This window comes from Taudactylus pleione, unplaced genomic scaffold (genome assembly GCF_031769625.1).
Source record: "Taudactylus pleione unplaced genomic scaffold, aTauple2 ptg001117l, whole genome shotgun sequence".
NCBI classification, from domain to species: domain Eukaryota; kingdom Metazoa; phylum Chordata; class Amphibia; order Anura; family Myobatrachidae; genus Taudactylus; species Taudactylus pleione.
The window spans coordinates 197709-219416 of NW_028285518.1; the positions used below are offsets into that span (position 1 = coordinate 197709).

Sequence of the window (21708 nt, forward strand, 5' to 3'; positions counted from 1 at the left end):
AAACAATAATATCACACATATACACCTGGGAATGCTAATCTCTGTTATAAATTCATGGAGATCACACTAGAATGAAGGATTTTTAATTAGAGAATAAAGTACTCCAATGCCTAACGGTTACAAAAAATGGATTAAATTACACTAATATAAATATATGAAAATGAGTTTCAGAACCTGAAAAGAAAATAAGACAGAAGTTGTAAATTAAGATTATGGGCCAGATGCACTAAAGATTTAAGAGTGATAAAGCGGAGAGAGGTAAATTACCAATCAATCAGCTCCTGTCATTTTTCAAAACAGCCTGTAAAGTGACAGGAGCTGACTGGCTGGTACTTTATTTCTCTCCACAGCTTAGTACATAGACCCCTATGAGTTCTGAAACTGCGGTCACCACTTTGGACGTGGGCTGGTGCATCTCACCCTAGCCGGGTTCTGCTCAGGAACGCACCTGGAATATTGCTTTCCTCTGTATTTTATACACTGGGCTGACCCCGCGCCTTGCAGCAGCCCCCTCTTCTCATGGTGTTTTTTTTGCATTATAACAACACGGGTAGATAAACCAGTTATTCCTAACCTCTAGCCCAGCTATGGAATAAATACAGATGAAACCTTGTTATTTCATTTCTTTTATTGACCAGTATTTAAAATTAAAGTTACAGAACATCCAGAGCAATGCTCATAGTATATAAATACATCTCTTCCTAAAATATAGCACTTCCAGTTTTGCATAGATCGTTTTATTGGTGAGCATGGAGACTTCTTTGCCTAAAACCACATCCCCTGTTACTATAACACACACCACCACCTTAATGTACCGGTCTGACGCACACACAGACAGCCATTAGACTTTCAATTCATTGGATATTATATATATATTTAATAATATACACACTGTATTCTCTCAGTGATTAATGCTGCCTGTTTGTGGTCAGTGGCGTCACTATATAATCCATCCTACGTCCAGTATTCTAAGCAATTATTCTCATGGATAAACCAGTTTGGTTGATGCTGTAGTAGCAACGAGCTTAAAGGCAAAGGAAAGGTCACTTCCAGATACATCGTCCTAGTAACCGCATGGCGGGACCCTCTACAGAATAGGGGTTTACATTCCTGCGTAGCGGCAGTAGAACATATTCGGGCCTAGTCCCTTTGACAGAAAGTTGTCACAAAAAGGCACAGAGATCCTAAACATAACATCTTGTACATTTCTTGTAGTCTGGTTTCTCCCGGTGCGTAGTGAGGGCAGCGTCGGTCTCCTCATAGTACGGTGTACGACAACCACTGAAAGGACAAGCGCTCACGTTATTACAGGTCTCCTGACGCTCTTACCTTACAGTACATTACAAAATAAGTTCTTCATCATGGATGGAGGTGCTGACAAACTGTAGCTCAAGTTGCTCCTCATTGCTACGGAGCATACAGGACAGCGGGACGGGAATATGACAGGATGGCCGCAGGCCGGCCAGGGTAGCAGCAGGATTATTATTTAACTACGCACTACCCATGGGCAGTATATAGTCACCAATAGTGTGCATAGGCTGCTGTGATGTTTCTTATTCAAAGTGTATTTTATTTTCCAAGAGGAATCACATTTAGAGTATTATAAGGGTTATACAGGAGGAAAACAGTAACTGAAATCTCTACTTGTGTAAAACTACTTTGAAGAAACTGCACTTTGGCCTCTCTCCAAATGAAACGCCTGCATTCTCCATACCCTGGACACTACTTACTAAACACCCTATTTCTACTTCAGGGTCCATAGGGGGTCCACAGGGTTGACCTTGGGGTTATAGCTGGAACAGGATCCATGGGCACCACACAGTTAAGCTTTTAGCTCCCAGGATGCACTTGGGTCCTCCTCTATACCCCGCCCCCGAGCCACAGGCACCTCAGTGTAAGCTGGTGCCCGGCCGGAGTCGGTCACCGCGCAGGGGGGCTGCAGGAGCAGCCCCCAGAAGCTTTTTATTTTAAGTTAAATTTTATTTATTTTTAATCTATTTTTACTACAGACGGCAGCGAAGGGCTGTCTGTACAGACGCCCACGCTGCCGCTCTGATCCCCGACTGGCGCCGCGACGCCAGTACTGATCTGGGGATCGCGGCGGGAGGACAGAGTCCGTACTAGCCGGACTCTGTCTACCTCCCAGGACTGCTGCCGGAGTCGCCGGGGATTCAGGTAAGCCGCGCGTCGCTGGCTAGCGGCGGCGCGCGGAATGCCTTAAATGCAGTCCTTTAGCCTCCGGTCCTGGGGACAGACCGGAGGCTGCTGGCAGTGGCGGTGGGCCCCCCCCATAACCCGTGGGACCACTAGACCACCAGGGATAACCGGCAAGCGGGAAGCCAGCATCCCTGGGGTTAATGGCCAGCCAGGGGAGGAAGCCTTCCCTGTCAGCGGCTCCTCCCCTCAGCTCAGCACGCCTTTCAGCACGCAGTCTGGCGTCGCTGAGCTGCAGATTCCTCGGCCACTCCTCCTCTGAGGTCTCCAGCGGCCATTTTCCCAGTGGCAGCGCAGATCTCAGGGAGCACGCGGACCGGTCCCCCTGTGTACCTCTCCCCTGATTAAGGACAGTGTACACAGCAACTATAGCCCTCCCAGACACTGAATCTGGGCAGGTTGATTGTAGTGTAAAGGTGCAGTGAGTATATCTTCCTGCATGGTATGTGACTTTTTGCTAGTGCTGCCTGTCTCTGCTTATTTTCCGCTTACTGTCAGCTTATACCTATCCCTTTACTTCTCCTACAAGCCCTGCAGGTGTGTGGGGGAGGGGCGTTTCTACTGACCTCACTTATATAGATCACGTATTTGTGAGGTCCGTCACATATAGTTGTGTGCTACTCAGTGCCATATTGTGGGCTGTTGTTCAGCACACCGGTGAGTGCGTTTTACTTCTACCCTGGTGCCAGATATATAATATATTCTGTCATGTCAGACGAGGAGGTTGAGCGCTCAGTGGCTCCGGTGTTGGCCTCCTGCGGACGCTGTTCTGCAGGAGTAGATAGGGAGGATTTGTCACAGGATGGCCTGTGTAGTCGATGCCAGGTGGCTCCTGGCCCATCCAGACCTTCTCTGGCGCAGGAACCACCGTGGGCGATGTTTTCTCAAGTGCTGGTGTCTATTGCAGACCGTCTGTCGGTCCCGACTGCTCTCCCTACTAGGGCGGTGCCCCAGCCGACCATCCCCCATTCCCCGGGTGTCCCGCAGTTATTGCGGAGTCCTCCTGGGTCTCAATCAGTTGGTCCCTATGCGGGGTTGCCTATGTATATACAGGCTTCCCCTGTGCCGCAGCAGCCTGTGGTACCTTTTCAGGCCCCTATGGCGACGCCTCCACCATGGGTGGATGTGCTCTCCAACTCCGTGCAAAATTTGGCGGCCGCTTCCTCGGCTTTTCAGTCAATGTTGCAGACTGACATGCCTTCTAGGATTTCTAAACGCCCACTCATGACACGGGCTGCTCAGGTATCGGACTCAGAGGGTTCCTCAGATGATGGGGAGGTCCCTGATGACACTGACTCGGACGCCTCGGTCCAGGAAATGGATACCAAGTCGTCCATTAATGTGCGAGCACTAGTTAGGGCGGTGCGAGCTATTCTTCTTATAGAGGATGAGGCACCGGTTCCTAGGTCGAAGTTTCCTAGTTTAAAAAAAACTAAGGTGGCTTCTGCGGTGTTTCCCCTGTCGGATCAGTTGACGGATCATATGGCGGTAGCTTGGCAGGCGCCCAGTAAGAGATTCCTTCCTCAGAAGCGGTTGGCTTCTAATTACCCCTTCCCTGAGGCACATTGTAAAAAATGGGAAACTCCACCGGCGGTGGATTCCCATGTCACCCGTTTAACTCAGGGCGCCACCTTACCATTACCGTCGATATCCTCACTGAAGGATCCCACGGACAGGAAAGTTGAGACTTGCTTAAAGTCTATTTACTCCCTCTCCGGGGCGGTGGCCCGACCGTCCATGGCCATTTCCTGGGTGGCCAAGGCCATTGAGGGGTGGGCCAATGCATTGGAAGATACCTTCCCGGACGACGCTCCGGATGTCCAGCGGGCGTTGTTGGGACAAATGAGGGACGCCGCTTCTTACATTGGAGAAGCTTCTTTAGATGCTAGTCTGCTGACCTCGCGGGTATCGGCTGCAGCGGTGTCTGCCCGCCGATCCTTATGGTTGCGGTCCTGGAGAGCGGACTCTGATTCAAAGAAAGGTCTGGAGGCCTTACCTTTCAATGGGGAATTACTATTTGGTCCGGACTTGGACAAAATAGTGGACACCCTGGCTAAATCCAAGTCGGCCTTCCTCCCTTCGGCGGCACTGCCTGCTAAGGTTCGGAGTTCGGCTTTTCGTTCCTTTCGGGTTCAGGGTAAGGCGAAAGGTCAGTCCTTCCCGAGACAGTCTGCGAGTAAGACGGCCTCTAAACCCAAGAAGCAAGCCTGGAGTGCTCGGCGCCCTTCTTCCAAGCAGGAAGATAAACCTGCGGCCTGATGGGACGGGCCTCCCTCTGGGGGACCTCAGAGTGGGAGGCCGACTTCTTCTATTTGCCCAGTGCTGGCACAATACCACCACGGATGCCTGGGTTCGAGAAGTGGTCTCCCAGGGGTACGCCCTGTCTTTTCGGCACAGACCACCCCACCAGTTTTTCTGCACAAGTCCTTCTCAGAACAAGACCAAGGCGTTACAGGTTCAGGAGGCTATAGAGTCCTTGCTGAAAGCAGGGGTCATTGTTCCCGTTCCTCTATCACAACGAGGGACGGGGTATTATTCGTCTCTGTTTCTGGTGCAGAAACGCAATGGTTCTCATCGCCCTATCCTCAACTTGAAGTCTCTGAACAAATTCCTCAGAGTTCCCAAGTTCAGGATGGAAACGTTACGTTCCATCATTCTGGCGATGGAACCGGGGGATTACATGGTGTCCCTGGACATCCAGGACGCCTACCTCCATGTTCCGATAGCATCTTCACACCAGCGGTATCTGAGGTTCGCTATCCTTCAACACCACTATCAGTTCCGGGCGCTACCCTTTGGTCTCTCCACGGCACCGAGGGTGTTCACGAAGATTATGGCGGTCATGGCCGCACATCTTCGGAACCAGAATGTACGGCTGCTGCCGTACCTGGACGACCTCCTGTTGCTGGCGAGCTCCCCGGAGGTACTGCTTCAACATCTCCACCTGACGATCGCTTGCCTGCAAGCACACGGGTGGTTGATAAATTGGAAAAAGTCCTCTCTGATTCCATCACAGCGGATGGTTCATTTGGGAGCCCTGCTGGATTCGCGTCAGCAAAGGATCTTCCTGACTCCGGAGAAGGTCGCCTCACTACAGCTGCGGATACGCAGTTGCCTGAGCCGTTGCCGCCTGTCGGTCCATTCGGCTATGAGAGTTCTGGGGTCCATGGTGTCGACATTCGACATGGTGGAATTTGCCCAGTTCCATTCCCGGCCCCTGCAGGGGCTGATTCTATCAGAATGGAACGGGTTACCTCACCGGATCCGCTCTCAGGTGCTGGTGTTGTCTCCGGACGTTCGGCTATCTTTGGCTTGGTGGCTTCAGACAGCTCATCTGGTCGAGGGGCGCCCATTTTGGATCCCGGACTGGGTCCTGCTCACGACAGATGCCAGTCTCCGGGGTTGGGGGGCAGTGACCGGCTCTTTGTCGCTTCAGGGTCATTGGTCAGCGGAAGAAGCACTTCTCCCCATCAACATCCTGGAACTGGGGCAGTATACAAGGCCCTGCAGTCGTCCGGCCCCGCTCTTCACGGAAGGGCGGTACAGGTGCAGTCCGACAACGCCACCACGGTGGCGTATATCAATCACCAAGGCGGAACTCGCAGTCAGGCAGCGATGTCGGAGGTGTCTCGTATCCTGTCTTGGGCGGAGGGTCACATTCCAGCGATCTCGGCGGTCTTCATCCCCGGAGTCCTCAATTGGGAGGCGGACTTCCTCAGCCGTCACGACGTGCATCCCGGGGAATGGTCGCTTCACCCAGAGGTGTTTCAGCTACTCGTGGACAGGTGGGGACTGCCGGAGCTGGACTTGATGGCCTCCCGTCACAATCACAAGTTGCCCGTTTACGGGTCAAGGACAAGAGACGCAGGTGCAAGTCTGGTGGACGCGCTGTCGGTGACATGGACGTTTCACCTGGCGTATCTGTTTCCTCCGATATCCCTGCTTCCTCGGGTTCTGCGGAAATTCAAGCAGGACGGCGGCATGCTCGTGCTGGTAGCTCCGGCGTGGCCCAGACGTCCTTGGTACTCCGATCTGAGGAGCCTCTCCATCGACGCTCCGTACCTTCTTCCTCAACGTCGGGACCTGTTGTCTCAGGGGCCCTGCCTTTACCCGGATCTGGGTCGGCTGTCTTTGACGGCGTGGCTCTTGAGACAGCCGTCTTGAGGTCTCGGGGCTTCTCCAGTTCGGTTATTGGTACCATGCTCAGGGCACGCAAGCCTGCTTCAGCACGGATTTATCACAGAGTGTGGCACACTTACTTTCAGTGGTGTGAGTCCAGACTTTATGATCCTCAGGTGTTCCGAGTTTCTAGGATCTTGGAATTTCTTCAGTCAGGATTGGATCTCGGCTTACGCCTTGCATCTCTGAAGGTTCATGTGTCCGCCTTGTCCGTGTGGTTTCAACGGCGGATTGCAATACTACCAGACGTTCACACCTTTTTCCAAGGTGTTCTCAGGATCCAGCCTCCCTTTGTGCCTCCTGTGGCTCCTTGGGACTTGGCGGTGGTGCTACGGGTCCTGCAGGGTCCTCCGTTTGAGCCTCTTGAGGCGGTGGAGCTCAAGTGGCTGACATTTAAGACGGTTTTTCTCCTGGCAATTGCTTCGGCCAGGAGGGTGTCTGAATTGGGGGCGCTTTCCTGTCGCCCTCCTTTCCTGATTTTTCACCAGGACAGAGCGGTGCTCCGCACTCGTCCTGAGTTTTTGCCCAAAGTGGTCTCGAAGTTCCATATTAATCAGGAACTTGTTGTGCCAGCTTTTCAGTCCCCTGATCTTTCAGCTGGTGAGACTTCCTTAGATGTGGTCCGGGCGCTTAGAATTTATGTAGACCGGACGGCTTCGGTTAGGAAGTCTGATTCCTTGTTTATCCTCTTTGGTTTTCACAAGAGGGGTTGGCCTGCCAACAAACAAACGTTAGCCCGTTGGCTTCGTTCCGTTATTTGTGAGGCTTATGCACAGGAGGGCTTACCTGTGCCAGCCTCTGTTAAGGCTCATTCCATTCGTTCTGTGGGTCCCTCTTGGGCTGCTAGACGTGGCGCTTCTGCTGTTCAGCTGTGTAGGGCGGCCACTTGGTCTTCAATTCAAACGTTTTTGAGGTTCTATGCGTTTGACACCTTTGCCTCTCAGGATGCATCCTTTGGGCGCCGGGTACTCCTTTCAGCACAGGAGCGTCCCCGCCCTTAGTTGTACTGCTTTGGGACATCCCCAAGGTCAACCCTGTGGACCCCCTATGGACCCTGAAGTAGAAAACAAGAGATATGGTAAGAACTTACCTTTTGTTATCTCTGTTTCTACGAAGTCCATAGGGTCCACAGGGCGCCCGCCCTGACGCACCTGGCTTCAAATGGGCTGTGTGGCTGGTCACCAGTTTTCCGTCTCCTATTGCTGTGAGTATGGTTTCTTGTGTGTTCCAGTCTTCCTTCTCTCTGTTCCATATTCTCCTCCGGCCTAGGCTGCTTACCAACTGAGGTGCCTGTGGCTCGGGGGCGGGGTATAGAGGAGGACCCAAGTGCATCCTGGGAGCTAAAAGCTTAACTGTGTGGTGCCCATGGATCCTGTTCCAGCTATAACCCCAAGGTCAACCCTGTGGACCCTATGGACTTCGTAGAAACAGAGATAACAAAGGTAAGTTCTTACCATATCTCTTGTTATATAGCTCCTGGACACTCTCCCCAACTGGACCTCAGTGACCTGGCGTTGAAAATCTGTCCACCCACCTTAAATCAGGGCTTCAGAGATCCAGGCCGGGCTCAGGGGAAGGGGGCGTGACCTAATTACAGGAGGCATGCCTAGTCTCCTTAGGGAAAAACAAAAAAAAAACCCTTTCTGCAGTGGTGCGGAGAAGGGGGGGGGGGGTGATGTGAGCCCCTCAGTCCGGTGCAACTGCAGGGGGGAGGCACGACCAGTGTGAATGCTACTCCCCACAGCAGCAAGCCGTCTCCCACTGCAGCCCAGCACACGGCAGTGTGTGCTGGGCTGCTGACAGGTAGGGGGAGGAAGGCGTCAGACCCAGAACCCTCCAGCAAGCCCAAGCAATTAGTACCCACTCCCCCTGACCCAAATACTATAACATTGTCCCCTAACACTAAAACCCAAACAACCCTAATCCCCTATTAACCTTAATCCCTAACCCCCAATACCCCCCCCCCTAACTCTAAAACGCTAACACTAATAATCTAACCCAAAAGGGGCAGACTAGGTGGGCTAAATGGTCCTCATCTGCTGTCAAATTCTCTGTTTCTATGTAATATAAATAAAAAATGAATGTATAGAAGTGTGAATGCTACGGATTTGTGCTATTGCCAGTGACTTATGGTGCCTGTTTCACTTATCATTGTCACATCAATAACTTCTAAACTGCCCGGTTCTCCTAGTGTGGTTTCAGGTAGTGAAATTGAGAGATGAAAGCAGGTTCTAAGCTGAGCCTCATTACAAAAGTCAGTATTACACCAAAAAATCTATTTACTAAGACAAATTCCTAGATGAAATTGAAGTCTGGGATCCTTTACTGCAGATGGAGAACAAATACAGAGTTGATATTGGTTTGTCTAAAATATCACTTTGGGATCTGTAGGTGACTGTGGCAGTAATTACTAGTAACCACTAGATGGTGCTAACATTTTCTGTATCTGACACGTGACGGATCATATCAGGAATTAGTTTATACTCACAGAAGTCATGCTGAGCGGCACCACCCCGCTGTTGTCTACATCCATCTTCTTGAACAGTTCTGCAGATTAGTAAGAGAGAAATAAATTCATTTGGAGAAGACAGAGGCAGCGGACAGGGAGGTTTGGCAGAGACCAGCGCCACTGTATCAAAATGGGCTCAGGACTGCAAGATATGGGGCGCAGGGATTTAAAACCAGAGGGGTGAAAATAACATTGCAGGTGTGGGCAACCCCCAGCTGCCATGGAACTACAAGTCCCAGCACGGCCCACTGGCTTTTGTGAATTGTGGGCCTGATTCAGAGCCGGACGCTATTTGCGCTCACTTGTTCAGAAAAAGGGGCTGGCTATTTAAATGAACCGTTCGCTCTTTGCGGTCTGTTCACGCCTCTATGTCTGAATGAGCGAACAAAACATGCGAACATAATTTTGAAAAAAACGCCCCCTGGCCGCTCGCATCATACGTCATGTCCGCTATTTATTAGATTAATCGAGTACATCGAAAGGCGTATGAACTGCTCGCTATTCTTGTGGTTTGGTTTTTCCTACCACAATCATGAGAGCAGTTCTGACTATAAAACAACCCAGTGACGTGGTCAATGAGGCTGCTTTGTTAACTATGCACACCCATAAAACGCCCGATTTGACCTTTGAGCACGCCTGCGTTCGGATCTCCACTCCCCGTTTTCAAGCACCTTCCCCTGTTACCACCCAAAAACGCCTCATTCTGTCACTCAAAATAGCAGGCATTCGCTATTTAGCGAGCACATGATTTTCGGCCGCACTGACTGGTATGCGCATGCTTATTAAAATCCGTACACATGCGCAGTTGTGCAAACATTGCTCGGAACGAACGAGCGACCGCTTACAAGCGGCTCTGAATCAGGCCCTGTGTCTATCGCCTGTCACTTACTGAACATGATCTCCAGCCTCAGCAGACATCTCACAAAGTTATCGAAGTCGATGGAGAGGTCGTCATCTGCGAAACGGGCCACGAGCAGCTGGTGGAGCTGGGAGTTCAGCTTAAATCCTGCAAGTACAGCAAGGAAAACGTGAGAGACCACGTACAATGTCACCAGGGGCGCTGGGGGAGGGTCCAGTCCCATCCGACAACCCAGTTGTGCCACCTTAAGGGGTGGGTGAGTGCGGGTACCAGTAGTTTCCTATTGCATGTGCCAAAGCTTTGTCGGCAGCTGGCATGGTCTGGTCACAGAATCTGAGGCCACGTGGCCCCAAGAAGCGGCAGCAGCAGCGCCATCTGCAGTATTTGTGCAAATTAAAGTTGTCACCTCACGGCCGCACTCCACGCTTTGTGGCTCGCTACAAGGTTATATTCCCCATCTATGCCCACTTGGATGGCAGGGAATGACACTGTACACTGGCTGATGAAGTCGGTCCTCTCCGTGAAGGGGATTTAGACATTACCATGATTGATAATAATAATAATTAGTGTAGGACACTTGGAGGGGTATTCAATATGAAAGGTTAACTTCCCTGGCGAAGTTAACGTTTCATATCGGAGTTTTTTTCTGCGTAAAGGTATGGTGCGCGCTCCCGCTTATCCCCGTATTCAAAATAAAATTAACGAAAACGGGAAACTCCGAAGTTGGATTTGCGTAAAGTAACGAATTTTTCCTTAAAATAATTGTAAGACCCCCCTAAAGTTGTAAAAACATGGGGGAACACTATGGATACCCCCGTTTTAGCCTTTAATTGAAAGTCGGGGATTTAAATAGCCGCAGCAGGTGTTTTTTCCCGACATTGAAGAAGTGATGCAGAAGAGCACTTAGGTTATTTTTTTCGTTTTTTTAAGTGGTCCCATCAAATTTGGGGTACATGAAAATGGGTACTAGCATATTTTGATGTCACTAAAGTAATTTTTTTAAAATTCTGCATTTGTGCACCTGCCGCTATAATTCTATTCTAGAAAACACCTGCCGCATACATGCAGAATAGCCCTGAACCTATTTCCCTATTGTTAAACGATTTTTTCCCATTTTTTTTTTGCACCCCAATTTTTTTATTACTTTTTTGGGGTGTCCCTATTTTTTTTAAAAACTTTTTTTGACACAGTTCTTTTTTTTTTTTACCAATTATATTTTTATTAGATACCGTAAATAAATTGAAATATTATAATAATCTCAACAATAACATATACAAAAAATAAAATAAAATAATATTTAAAAACACAATAAAATAAAAGGAGGGGGACAAAAGAAAAAGAGTAAATAGCTAAATTTTTGATACTACACACTCAGAAAATACATACAAATATCACATTTTCAAAACGGTATTGTATAACCCAGTTCTATATCGACAAAACAATACACTTTTGGAACTCAAGAGACAATATTATTGGAAGGAGAATGTAGTATTCCAATATCAGTTGGGCCAGGTCTCAAGGGATTTCCTCCCAGACTATCCCTATATTCTTTCCATTTAAACCACAGCATATGGGGCGAAGAGACCGCAGTAGAATAGTTACTGTCCGCTGTCTCAAAATCACAATGGCAATTTACTTTATTTATTATATGACCTAAGCTGGGCACACAGTCTGTTCTCCACAATTGAGCAATAGCAGCTTTTGCAGAAATCAGAATGTGCCCCAATATATATCTATCTCCCTTTGATAAGTTCCCTGGGAAAAAATGAAACAGAGCAATAACCGGGTCCAGTGGTATCCCCACTCCCGCAATGTCCCCAATCAAGGTGAACACTTCGACCCAAATAGGTCTCAGTAGAGGGCATGACCAAAATACATGGAAGATACTGCCCACTTCTCCACACTTTCTCCAGCAAAATTTAGAAATGGATGGCCAAATCTTATGTTGTTTCTCAGGGGTGAAATATGATCTATGGAGCAATTTTAAGAACATTTCTGAGTGGTTCATACAACGGGACATCTTATAGCAGGTTCGAAAAACCATTTCCCAATCTTCCTTTTCCAATGTTCTTGACCAATCCTTCTCCCATTTTTGTAATGATGTGAATTTGTTTGGTCTATTCTCCGTTATTAGCTGTTGATACCACCATGTAATGCCACCTTTTTGAGTAGAGGACTGGAATTGTTTTAGTATATACCCAGGTAAGGAACTGTGTTGGAGATTGAGGGAGGGTAGGCTCTGAACCCAATGCCGCATCTGCAAGTATTTAAAAAAATCCTGTTTCGGGAGACTGAACTTACTCTGAAGCTCAGAAAAGGAGATAACTTTTCCACCCGACATCATATCCCCCAATGAATTAATTCCTGCAGCATTCCAAGACTCCACCTGTAGGTTTCCAATTAGTCTAGCTATACAAGATAATGAGAGAGCAGTTGTCGGTAAGGAAACATCTTCACGCTTAATAACGAATCTATTCCATGCCTGTATTGTGGCACCAACTGAACCAGAGTGCCTGGAACTTGGGGGCTCTGCGGCGACCGGAAGCCATAACAAATCTGGGAGAGCTAGGGGTTTAACGGCCTCCGATTCCCACGCAACCCAAGGTTTAATGTTATCCTCCATAAACCAATCTCTCGCCTGATTTATCAAACAAGCATACTGGTATTTCTCTATATCTGGGAATGCAACTCCTCCTTCAAGTTTAGGTAAAGAGAGAGTTGCTCTTGCTATTTTCGGCCTACCCCCTTTCCAGATGTATCGGCCTATGGCTTTGTTAAATTTATTGCACATAGGTTTAGGAAGAACTCTGGGAATAGTACGAAACAGATACAGCAGTTTTGGCAGTAGCACCATTTTAAAGGCAGCTATTCTGCCCAGCCAGGATACTTCATGTAGCATCCAGTCTTTCAAGGCCACTTCAAAATTGGCCAGTAGAGGGGCATAATTGCATTCAATTATATCTTTGGTTCTAGTCAGGCGCACTCCTAAATATTTCAGGGAACATGATACCCATGAATAGTTAAAGGATGATTTTAAAAATTCTAATGTGTCCGTGGGGATATTTATTGGGAGGGCTTCGGATTTATTAGAATTAAGCTTATATAATGAGACCCTTGAATAAGCATCCAGCAGATGGTGTAGAGCAGGGAGGGAGTCTCGGGGATTATACAGACTAATCAAAACATCATCCGCAAATAGACAAATTTTGTGGCTAGTATTCCCCAGCTTAGGGCCCTGAATTTCATGTGACCCTCTGATTTTTTCAGCCAGAGGCTCAATTGCTAGCGCGAAAATTAATGGGGAGAGAGGACACCCCTGACGGGTGCCATTAGAGATGCTAAAATTAGAGGAAAGGCAACCGTTTACATATACCCTAGCTGAGGGGACCGTGTACAATGCCAGAATGGAATCTACAATTAATCCCTGAAACCCAAATTTCGTAAAAACCTCCCGGAGGTAGCCCCAGTGTAGTCTGTCGAAGGCCTTTTCCGCGTCTAATGATAAGAGTAGTAGTTGTTTTTGAGCCTTCTCACAATGTTCTATAATATTAAAGGCTCGTCTGGTGTTATCAGGTGATTGGCGACCCATAACAAAACCCACCTGGTCTGCATTAATTAAAGATGGTAGCAGTGGGTTGAGTCTTAAAGCTATTAATTTGGCGAAGAGCTTAATATCAGCATTTAGTAGAGCAATGGGCCTATAATTCTGAACCTCAGTGGTGGGTTTGCCTGGTTTATGAATGGCTATAATCTGGGCTTCTAGCATCTCTTTGGGAAATATTCCTGACTTGGTAGCTTCATTAAACACTAGTAAAAGTACCGGCGCCAAATCCGCCTTGTAAACCTTATAAAAATTAGAGGGATATCCATCAGGACCAGGGGCTTTATCTAAGGGCATGAGATCTATAGCTTTCTCAACCTCTTCTATGGTCCACGGAGCATTAAGAGTTTCACATGTGGCCGAGTCTAGGACAGGGAGATCTACATCCCTGAGGAACTCTTTAATTCCCTCTAAGCTTGGTTGAGGAGTTAAAGGATCCTCCCGTAGATTATATAATTTAGCATAATACTCAGCAAAGGAGTTTGCTATTTTAAACGGATCGATCACCCTACCCCCTTTCGATTTATTAATCGAATATATCTTTTCTCTAGCCCGCTTTCCTCTTAACTTACGGGCAAGTAATCTCGATGCACGGTTTCCAAATACATAGAACTTCTGATTCAAACGGGCAAGGTTCCTATGCACCTCCTGTAGTAAAAAGACATTAAGTTGCTTGTGTGCCCCAGCTAACTCTTTATATATGGTTTTATTTGCTGGGTCCGCTTTATGAGCTGTTTCTAGTGAGTTAACAACCTCTTCTAAGTTTGCCCATTTTAATCTATATTCTCGTTTAAACTTGGCGGCAATTTGTATTGCAGAGCCCCGAACAACAGCCTTCAAGGTGCACCAAAAATTAAAGACAGAGGTCTCATCTGGTTTGTTATTGATTAAGTATTCCGATAAGGACTTCTGAATATGTTGTTGAGCCTCTGGCTGAGCAAACATATGTTTACCTAATCTCCACGGGCCAGGGATATGTTGTCTATGTGCAATGTCCCATGAAAAGAAAATAGGGGAATGATCAGACCATGCCATAGGCATAATATCTATTTTTTTAATAGAAGATAGCGTAAATTTATCAGCTAGTACTAAGTCTATTCTTGAGTACGAGCCATGAACATGTGAGAAAAATGAGAAATCTCTATCTGCTGGATGTTTAATTCTCCAAATGTCATATAGCTCATATTCTGCAAGGAGCTGTCGGAATCCTCTAGAACACTCGGTAGACTGCCGATTCCTGGGCAAACTTTTACTGGACCTATCTAACAAGGGGTCGGGCACAAGGTTAAAGTCTCCCATAATAATAATGGCACCTTTACTGTATTTCTGGAGAAAAGCACAAAATTTCCTACAAAAATTCAATTGACGTGTATTGGGGGCATATAGGGACGCTATGGTAACCTCCTTACCCTCTAATTGACCCACCAGCACTAAATATCTCCCTCCCGGGTCAGAATATTGTTTGTTCAGTACAAATGAACAATGTTTTGAGATAAGGATTGCTACTCCAGCTTTCTTAGATGGACCGCTAGCCATATAGCAAAGGGGAAATCTATCATTATTAAACGCTGGTGGAGAGGAGACGCAGAAATGTGTCTCCTGAACTGCTACAATTTGAGCCTTTAATTTATGGAAATGATTTAAAGCGAGCCTTCTCTTATGCTGTGAATTAAGCCCTTTGGCATTAATTGATATCAGATTAACCATAATAAAGTATTATGAGATAGTTGAAAACCAGTGGGAATTTGTAACCCCTGAGCTGTGTATAGCGACAATTTGAATCAGTACATCTTGGCCTACTACAATCAAATAATAAAAAAACAAAAGGGGGAAGAAAAAATAAATGAATAAATAAAAAACAGAAAAATAAAAACACAATGATAAAAATTAAATAACAACAAAAAGATAAACTAACTGAAATGCCCTCACTTGAGGTCAGAGACGGTTGCCTAACCATGGCAACACGATTGGGGTACATGGGAAATTAAACACATGTCATACACCACCTTAAACAACATTAGGAATACAAGGTCATAACTATAACCTAGATCAGCGGAACTTCTAGACCTGAGATAAGATAACTTGAATTTCTCCCCAGCCTACAGAGGAACCCATTTAGACACTATGACCAACATAATAACAAAGAATCTAACTCAATATTACAGTCTTACGGTTCTTGAGACTAATCAACTCTACCATATAGGCATGGGGAAAAAACAAAGTTATTCGAAATCATTACGATTCAGCAGTCGACCAGTCCTTCTGAATATGGCGAAGAGGAGAGCATCTAGAAGAGGACACTTCTACCTTCATCTCTGAAAGAAATTTCTCACCCTCTTCAATAGAGGAAATGGTGGTCAAGGAGCCATTGCGTGAGATGAGGAGTTTAGTAGGAAAGCCCCATCTGTAAAGAATATCAGCTTTTCGAAGGGCAGAAGTGATAGGTTGAAGTGAACGTCTCTTTAGTAGAGTAGCCTGCGATAGATCTCCATATAATTGCAACTGGCCCATAACAGCGGCCGTTTCCTCCGATGGACGACCAGCTTTCAACAGAGCCTCTTTAATATGGAAGAAGTGCATACACATGAGGACATCTCTTGATGCGTTCTCTGGTGCCCTTTTGGCTTTGGGGAGCCTATGAATACGGTCAATCAAAAGATCAGTAGATTTCGCAGAAGGAAGAAGCTTTTGAAACAGAGACATTGTGTAATCGTGGAGGCTGCTATTGGATATATTCTCAGGAACGCCTCGTAGCTTTAGATTATTTCGGCGTGAACGGTCCTCCAAGTCACACACTTTATCTTTGAGTGATGCTATTTCATTCTGCATTGCTTCATGCATTGTGATGAGATCGTTATGTGACCCCACCACTTCACCCATTTTCGTCTCCAAATCATCCGTACGACCTCCAAGATCATCTATGGAGTGTTGACAAGACTGAAGAGTAGCCCGAAATTCAGCTGCAACTTCATTTTTAAATTGTGAGAGGAGTTTTTTCATTGTACCCACTGTAAGAACTTCTCCATCCTCTGAAGTATCCTGAGAGGGGCCCGGAGGTGTCGCCCCTTCGCTTTGTGCAGGTTGAGATATAGCGGACCCCTTTCGTGCTGCAGACTCCTCAACAGCCTTTGATTTAGGAGATTGAGATGAGGCTTTGAAGAAAGAAATTTGAGAGACAGGTTTCTCGACTCTCGGCTTCTTAGGCGCCATGTATGATATTAAGATTGTTGCAGAATAGAAATATGAATTAGCACAGACACACCAACATGCAATGACTTCAATATGCTGAACTGATCTCAGGTCTTACTATAGGCGGTATTGAACATGTGTTAAAGTGAAGCAGCGACTACATCTCACTGAGTTCAGAATATACTTGCAGAGTAATTACTGATAGATTTGATCAAATAAAATAAAATTGGCTGTGCTCAAGCAGAAGAGTCGGCCTGAATACTTTCCAAAATGGCCACCGGACCTTTATAGAGATCTCATTTCAGGCCCGGCTGTGCTGGGGAAAATCTGCCCCTGACTCTTGGATGTCAGGACTGGGGGAAAGGCAGGAGGGGAGCAATCTCAAGCCAGTTTATATCAGGCAGCCTAAGCCACCTACTCACACCAGCAGGACAGCGCAGTTGACAGATGCAGGCTGAGTGCAGGACGCCCAGCTACTAATACAGCCGACTCCTGGGGCCTGTTAATCCTCCTTCTAGAGGGTAAGGTGAGCACCAGCAGTCCCTCAAAGAGATCTCCGGAAAATGCGGGGCAGGAGAGAGAGGCTACCTTAAGGCGCGAGTTGCGCGTTACCGCGGGGCGCTCCGGCGGGTCCCACTCCAAATCCAGTCCCCGGCTTCACAGGTCTGACAGGCCTCAGTGCGTTGCTATGCGCCGGTGGTCGGCTGACACTTTCCCCGGACTTCTGACACAGCCGCAGGTGTCCCAGCAGACTCCCGAGAGGCCCCGCAAAGCGCTTCAGACCTTTGGGGTCCGGGAGAGGGTCTCATTAACCCCTTTTGTAGGGGATTCAGCAGGAGCCCACAGGGATTGTGTCCACTCGCGTCTGCAGTCAGGCCACGCCCCCGACACAGTTCTTTTTTAAATGTCAATCTCAGGGGTGCAGGCTATTTTTTTTAAGCCTGCACCCCTAAACCCCAATTCTGCACTTTTTTTCGACACCTATTCAATGGTGAAAAGTTATCACCGTTTTTTATCAAAGAGTTTTCAAAACTGCGATAAGTCTTTGGTTTTAGTTTTACACCGTATTCAATTTCAGTGATATTAACGCAAAAAACGATGTTATCGCACCCATATTGAATACCCCTATTGGTCTCTCTGCAATGAGTCCGTAAAGTACACAAGTACCCAATTCTATAGTTATTACAGGACCCCAGCTTGAATATGCTTCAGCACTTACATACCAAAATACAGATTCATTATTTACTGAAGTTTTGCAACAAATTACACTGTCTAGTAATATACTCACCTAGGACATTATGAGAAATCCCATGTACAGTAATTCTGGTCATTTCAGCTAGAAGCTCGTTTGAGCAAAATGAAAAACAAACCCCCTCCCTCTGCCTGAGATTATTCACCCAGCAGCACCGTGGTTAGTACACGATTCTAAATAACAGATCTCAGGGCAGACTCCGTACCATCTGGACCTTAGGCAGGAGCCTGGGTTGCCTAAGGGATGTCCTGGCTAGAACTCAGGTTACAGATATATAACAATATGGTCCAGACGCCAAGTGTGGTGTATATGGAATAAAAATAAATAAATCACAGTCCTCAAACAGCAGTAATGGCTGCACACCTATAGAGAGGTTTTCGACAACCCTCTCGCAACGTAAAGAAGCCAAAAGAAAAAAATATAGGTGGCGCTTAACCACACGGCACTACAAGTATAGGTGTATATATAACCCTTTTATTGATGTATAGACTGAAAACTCAACTACTGTTACATAATTAACATTAAAAAACTCCCGGGAGTGGGGTGGCTTACCAGGTCCTGTACATTTTTGACCGAAAACGCATCTTAGTCACAATCGCATACGACAATCCGCTTCAGTGGACGGCACTGATTAATGTGATATACGACATATGTGTGCGATGAAATCTGTATACAAAGCACAAACGGAACTTGGCGTGATAAATAGCTGCGGCCGCTGCATCGTAACGCTTTGTATACAGATTCCGTCTCAGTCACACAGATATACAAGTGTTACATATCAAATTAATCAGAGCAGTCTCCTGAAGTACTTTGCCGCATCCAAGCGCGACTTAGATGCATTTTTTGGATGAAAGAGAGACGCAGAGGTGCACGGGACCAATAAGGGCTGTTTGGCGTAATTACAGCAATAGTGTATGAGGACACATCTGTACATTTAGGTAGTGGACAGAGACATTATTTGTATAAACCGCACCGCCCTAGATTATTATTAGTGATCAATGTTTGCATTTTTTTTTTTACTATGAAAAAATGGTTCCGGTACTTACCCAAAGTTACAAGTTAATACAAGATCTATAGCAGTTCCGCACTCTGGATAAGGGTTCATATATTTATTTTACTAATTTCTGAACTCATTTAACTGATTTCTTACTGTTTCTGGAACCCATTTTGAAAATGAAAACAAAATAATATAAAAAAGGTGATGTGTATCCCCCCCCCAAAAAAAAAAAAAATCACTGGCAATAAATGGGGTCTAAAAGTCTACTTACCTGCTTTCTCAAGGGCTTTCCTCATCTCAAAGGAGCTCATTGTCCCCGATCGATCCACGTCAATACTACGGTAAATTGCCTACATTAAGCAGCAAAAAAAAACCAAACAAACCATCAGTACTGCTTCTGGCCAGTAGATGGCAGCGCACCCATTCACTAGTATAGCTCAGCTGCAGGAACAGAACTAAAAGGTTATAGACAATGGATGACTGTGAGGTCAGGTACATATTATGACCCATCATGTAGGTGTTCACTGTAGGTGTTTCCTGAGCTCCATAACTGAGCCTAGCAGATGTTACCCACTTATCCAATGATGTAGTCATTAGTTTGATTAGGCAAGAATGGGTTGGCCATCAGTCCGTATATTCCCAATGCTTATAGTTTGTCAGAATTTGTGGGTTTTTGTTTGTCCACCTGCCTCTTGAGGATTGACCACAAGTTCTCAATGGGATTAAGGTCTGGGAGTTTCCTGGCCATGGACCCAAAATGTTGATGTTTTGTTCCCCGAGCCACTTAGTTATCACTTTAGCCTTATGGCAAGGTGCTCCATCATGCTGGGGGCACCTGGAAAAACGCTTGTCCGGAGAAGGAAAGGTGAGCGCTACCAGTAGTCAAGTGGCTCGGGGAACAAAACATAAACATTTTGGGTCCATGGCCAGGAAACTCCCCAGACCTTAGTCCCATTGAGAACTTGTGGTCAATCCTCAAGAGGCAGGTGGACAAACAAAAACCCACAAATTCTGACAAACTCCAAGCATTGATTAGGCAAGAACGAGCGGCCATCAGTTAGTATGTGGTCCAGAAGTTGATTGACAGCTGCCAGGGGGAATTGCAGGGGTCTTGAAAAAGAAGGGTCAACACTGCAAATATTCACTCTTTGCATAAACGTAATGTAAATTGTCAATAAAAGCCTTTGACACTTATGTAATGCTGTAATATTACCTCAGTATACCATAGTAACATCTGACACTTATGTAATGCTGTAATGTTACCTCAGTATACCATAGTAACATCTGACACTTATGTAATGCTGTAATGTTACCTCAGTATACCATAGTAACATCTGACACTTATGTAATGCTGTAATGTTACCTCAGTATACCATAGTAACATCTGACACTTATGTAATGCTACCTCAGTATACCATAGTAACATCTGACACTTATGTAATGCTGTAATGTTACCTCAGTATACCATAGTAACATCTGACACTTATGTAATGCTGTAATGTTACCTCAGTATACCATAGTAACATCTGACATTAATGTAATGCTGTAATGTTACCTCAGTATACCATAGTAACATCTGACACTTATGTAATGCTGTAATGTTACCTCAGTATACCATAGTAACATCTGACACTTATGTAATGCTACCTCAGTATACCATAGTAACATCTGACACTTATGTAATGCTGTAATGTTACCTCAGTATACCATAGTAACATCTAACACTTATGTAATGCTGTAATGTTACCTCAGTATACCATAGTAACATCTGACACTTATGTAATGCTGTAATGTTACCTCAGTATACCATAGTAACATCTGACACTTATGTAATGCTGTAATGTTACCTCAGTATACTATAGTAACATCTGACACTTATGTAATGTTACCTCAGTATACCATAGTAACATCTGACACTTATGTAATGCTGTAATGTTACCTAAGTATACCATAGTAACATCTGACACTTATGTAATGCTGTAATGTTACCTCAGTATACCATAGTAACATCTGACACTTATGTAATGTTACTTCAGTATACCATAGTAACATCTGACACTTATGTAATGCTGTAATGTTACCTCAGTATACCATAGTAACATCTGACACTTATGTAATGCTGTAATGTTACCTCAGTATACCATAGTAACATCTGACACTTATGTAATGCTGTAATGTTACCTCAGTATACCATAGTAACATCTGACACTTATGTAATGCTGTAATGTTACCTCAGTATACCATAGTAACATCTGACACTTATGTAATGCTGTAATGTTACCTCAGTATACCATAGTAACATCTGACACTTATGTAATGCTGTAATGTTACCTCAGTATACCATAGTAACATCTGACACTTATGTAATGCTGTAATGTTACCTCAGTATACCATAGTAACATCTGACACTTATGTAATGCTGTAATGTTACCTCAGTATACCATAGTAACATCTGACACTTATGTAATGCTGTAATGTTACCTCAGTATACCATTGTAACATCTGACACTTATGTAATGCTGTAATGTTACCTCAGTATACCATAGTAACATCTGACACTTATGTAATGCTGTAATGTTACCTCAGTATACTATAGTAACATCTGACACTTATGTAATGTTACCTCAGTATACCATAGTAACATCTGACACTTATGTAATGCTGTAATGTTACCTAAGTATACCATAGTAACATCTGACACTTATGTAATGCTGTAATGTTACCTCAGTATACCATAGTAACATCTGACAAAAAGGTTTAAAAACAGTGAAGCCGCAAACTTTGTGAAAACCAAAACTTGTGTAATTCTCAAAACTTTTGGCCATGGCTGTAGACAGATGCTTGCACGGGTCAGTGCGATCTGTGCTACAAGCACCTTTGTAATAAAATAAATTAAAAAAAAATCAAT

General features: G+C 45.7%; 1 protein-coding gene across 1 annotated transcript in view; it reads right to left on the reverse strand.

Moving 5' to 3' along the window:
* Window positions 1-610: 610 nt before the first annotated feature.
* Window positions 611-21708, reverse strand: part of CAPN2 (calpain 2) — a 106608-nt gene continuing 85510 nt past the window's right edge. Inside the window, exons 18-21 of the mRNA XM_088461859.1 lie at window positions 19072-19150; window positions 9792-9908; window positions 8882-8940; window positions 611-1281 (exon numbers count right to left, since the gene is read on the reverse strand). Of these exons, the coding sequence (XP_088317985.1) occupies window positions 1258-1281; window positions 8882-8940; window positions 9792-9908; window positions 19072-19150 (279 nt within the window). The 3' untranslated portion in view covers window positions 611-1257. The remainder of the gene's footprint in view (window positions 1282-8881; window positions 8941-9791; window positions 9909-19071; window positions 19151-21708) is intronic.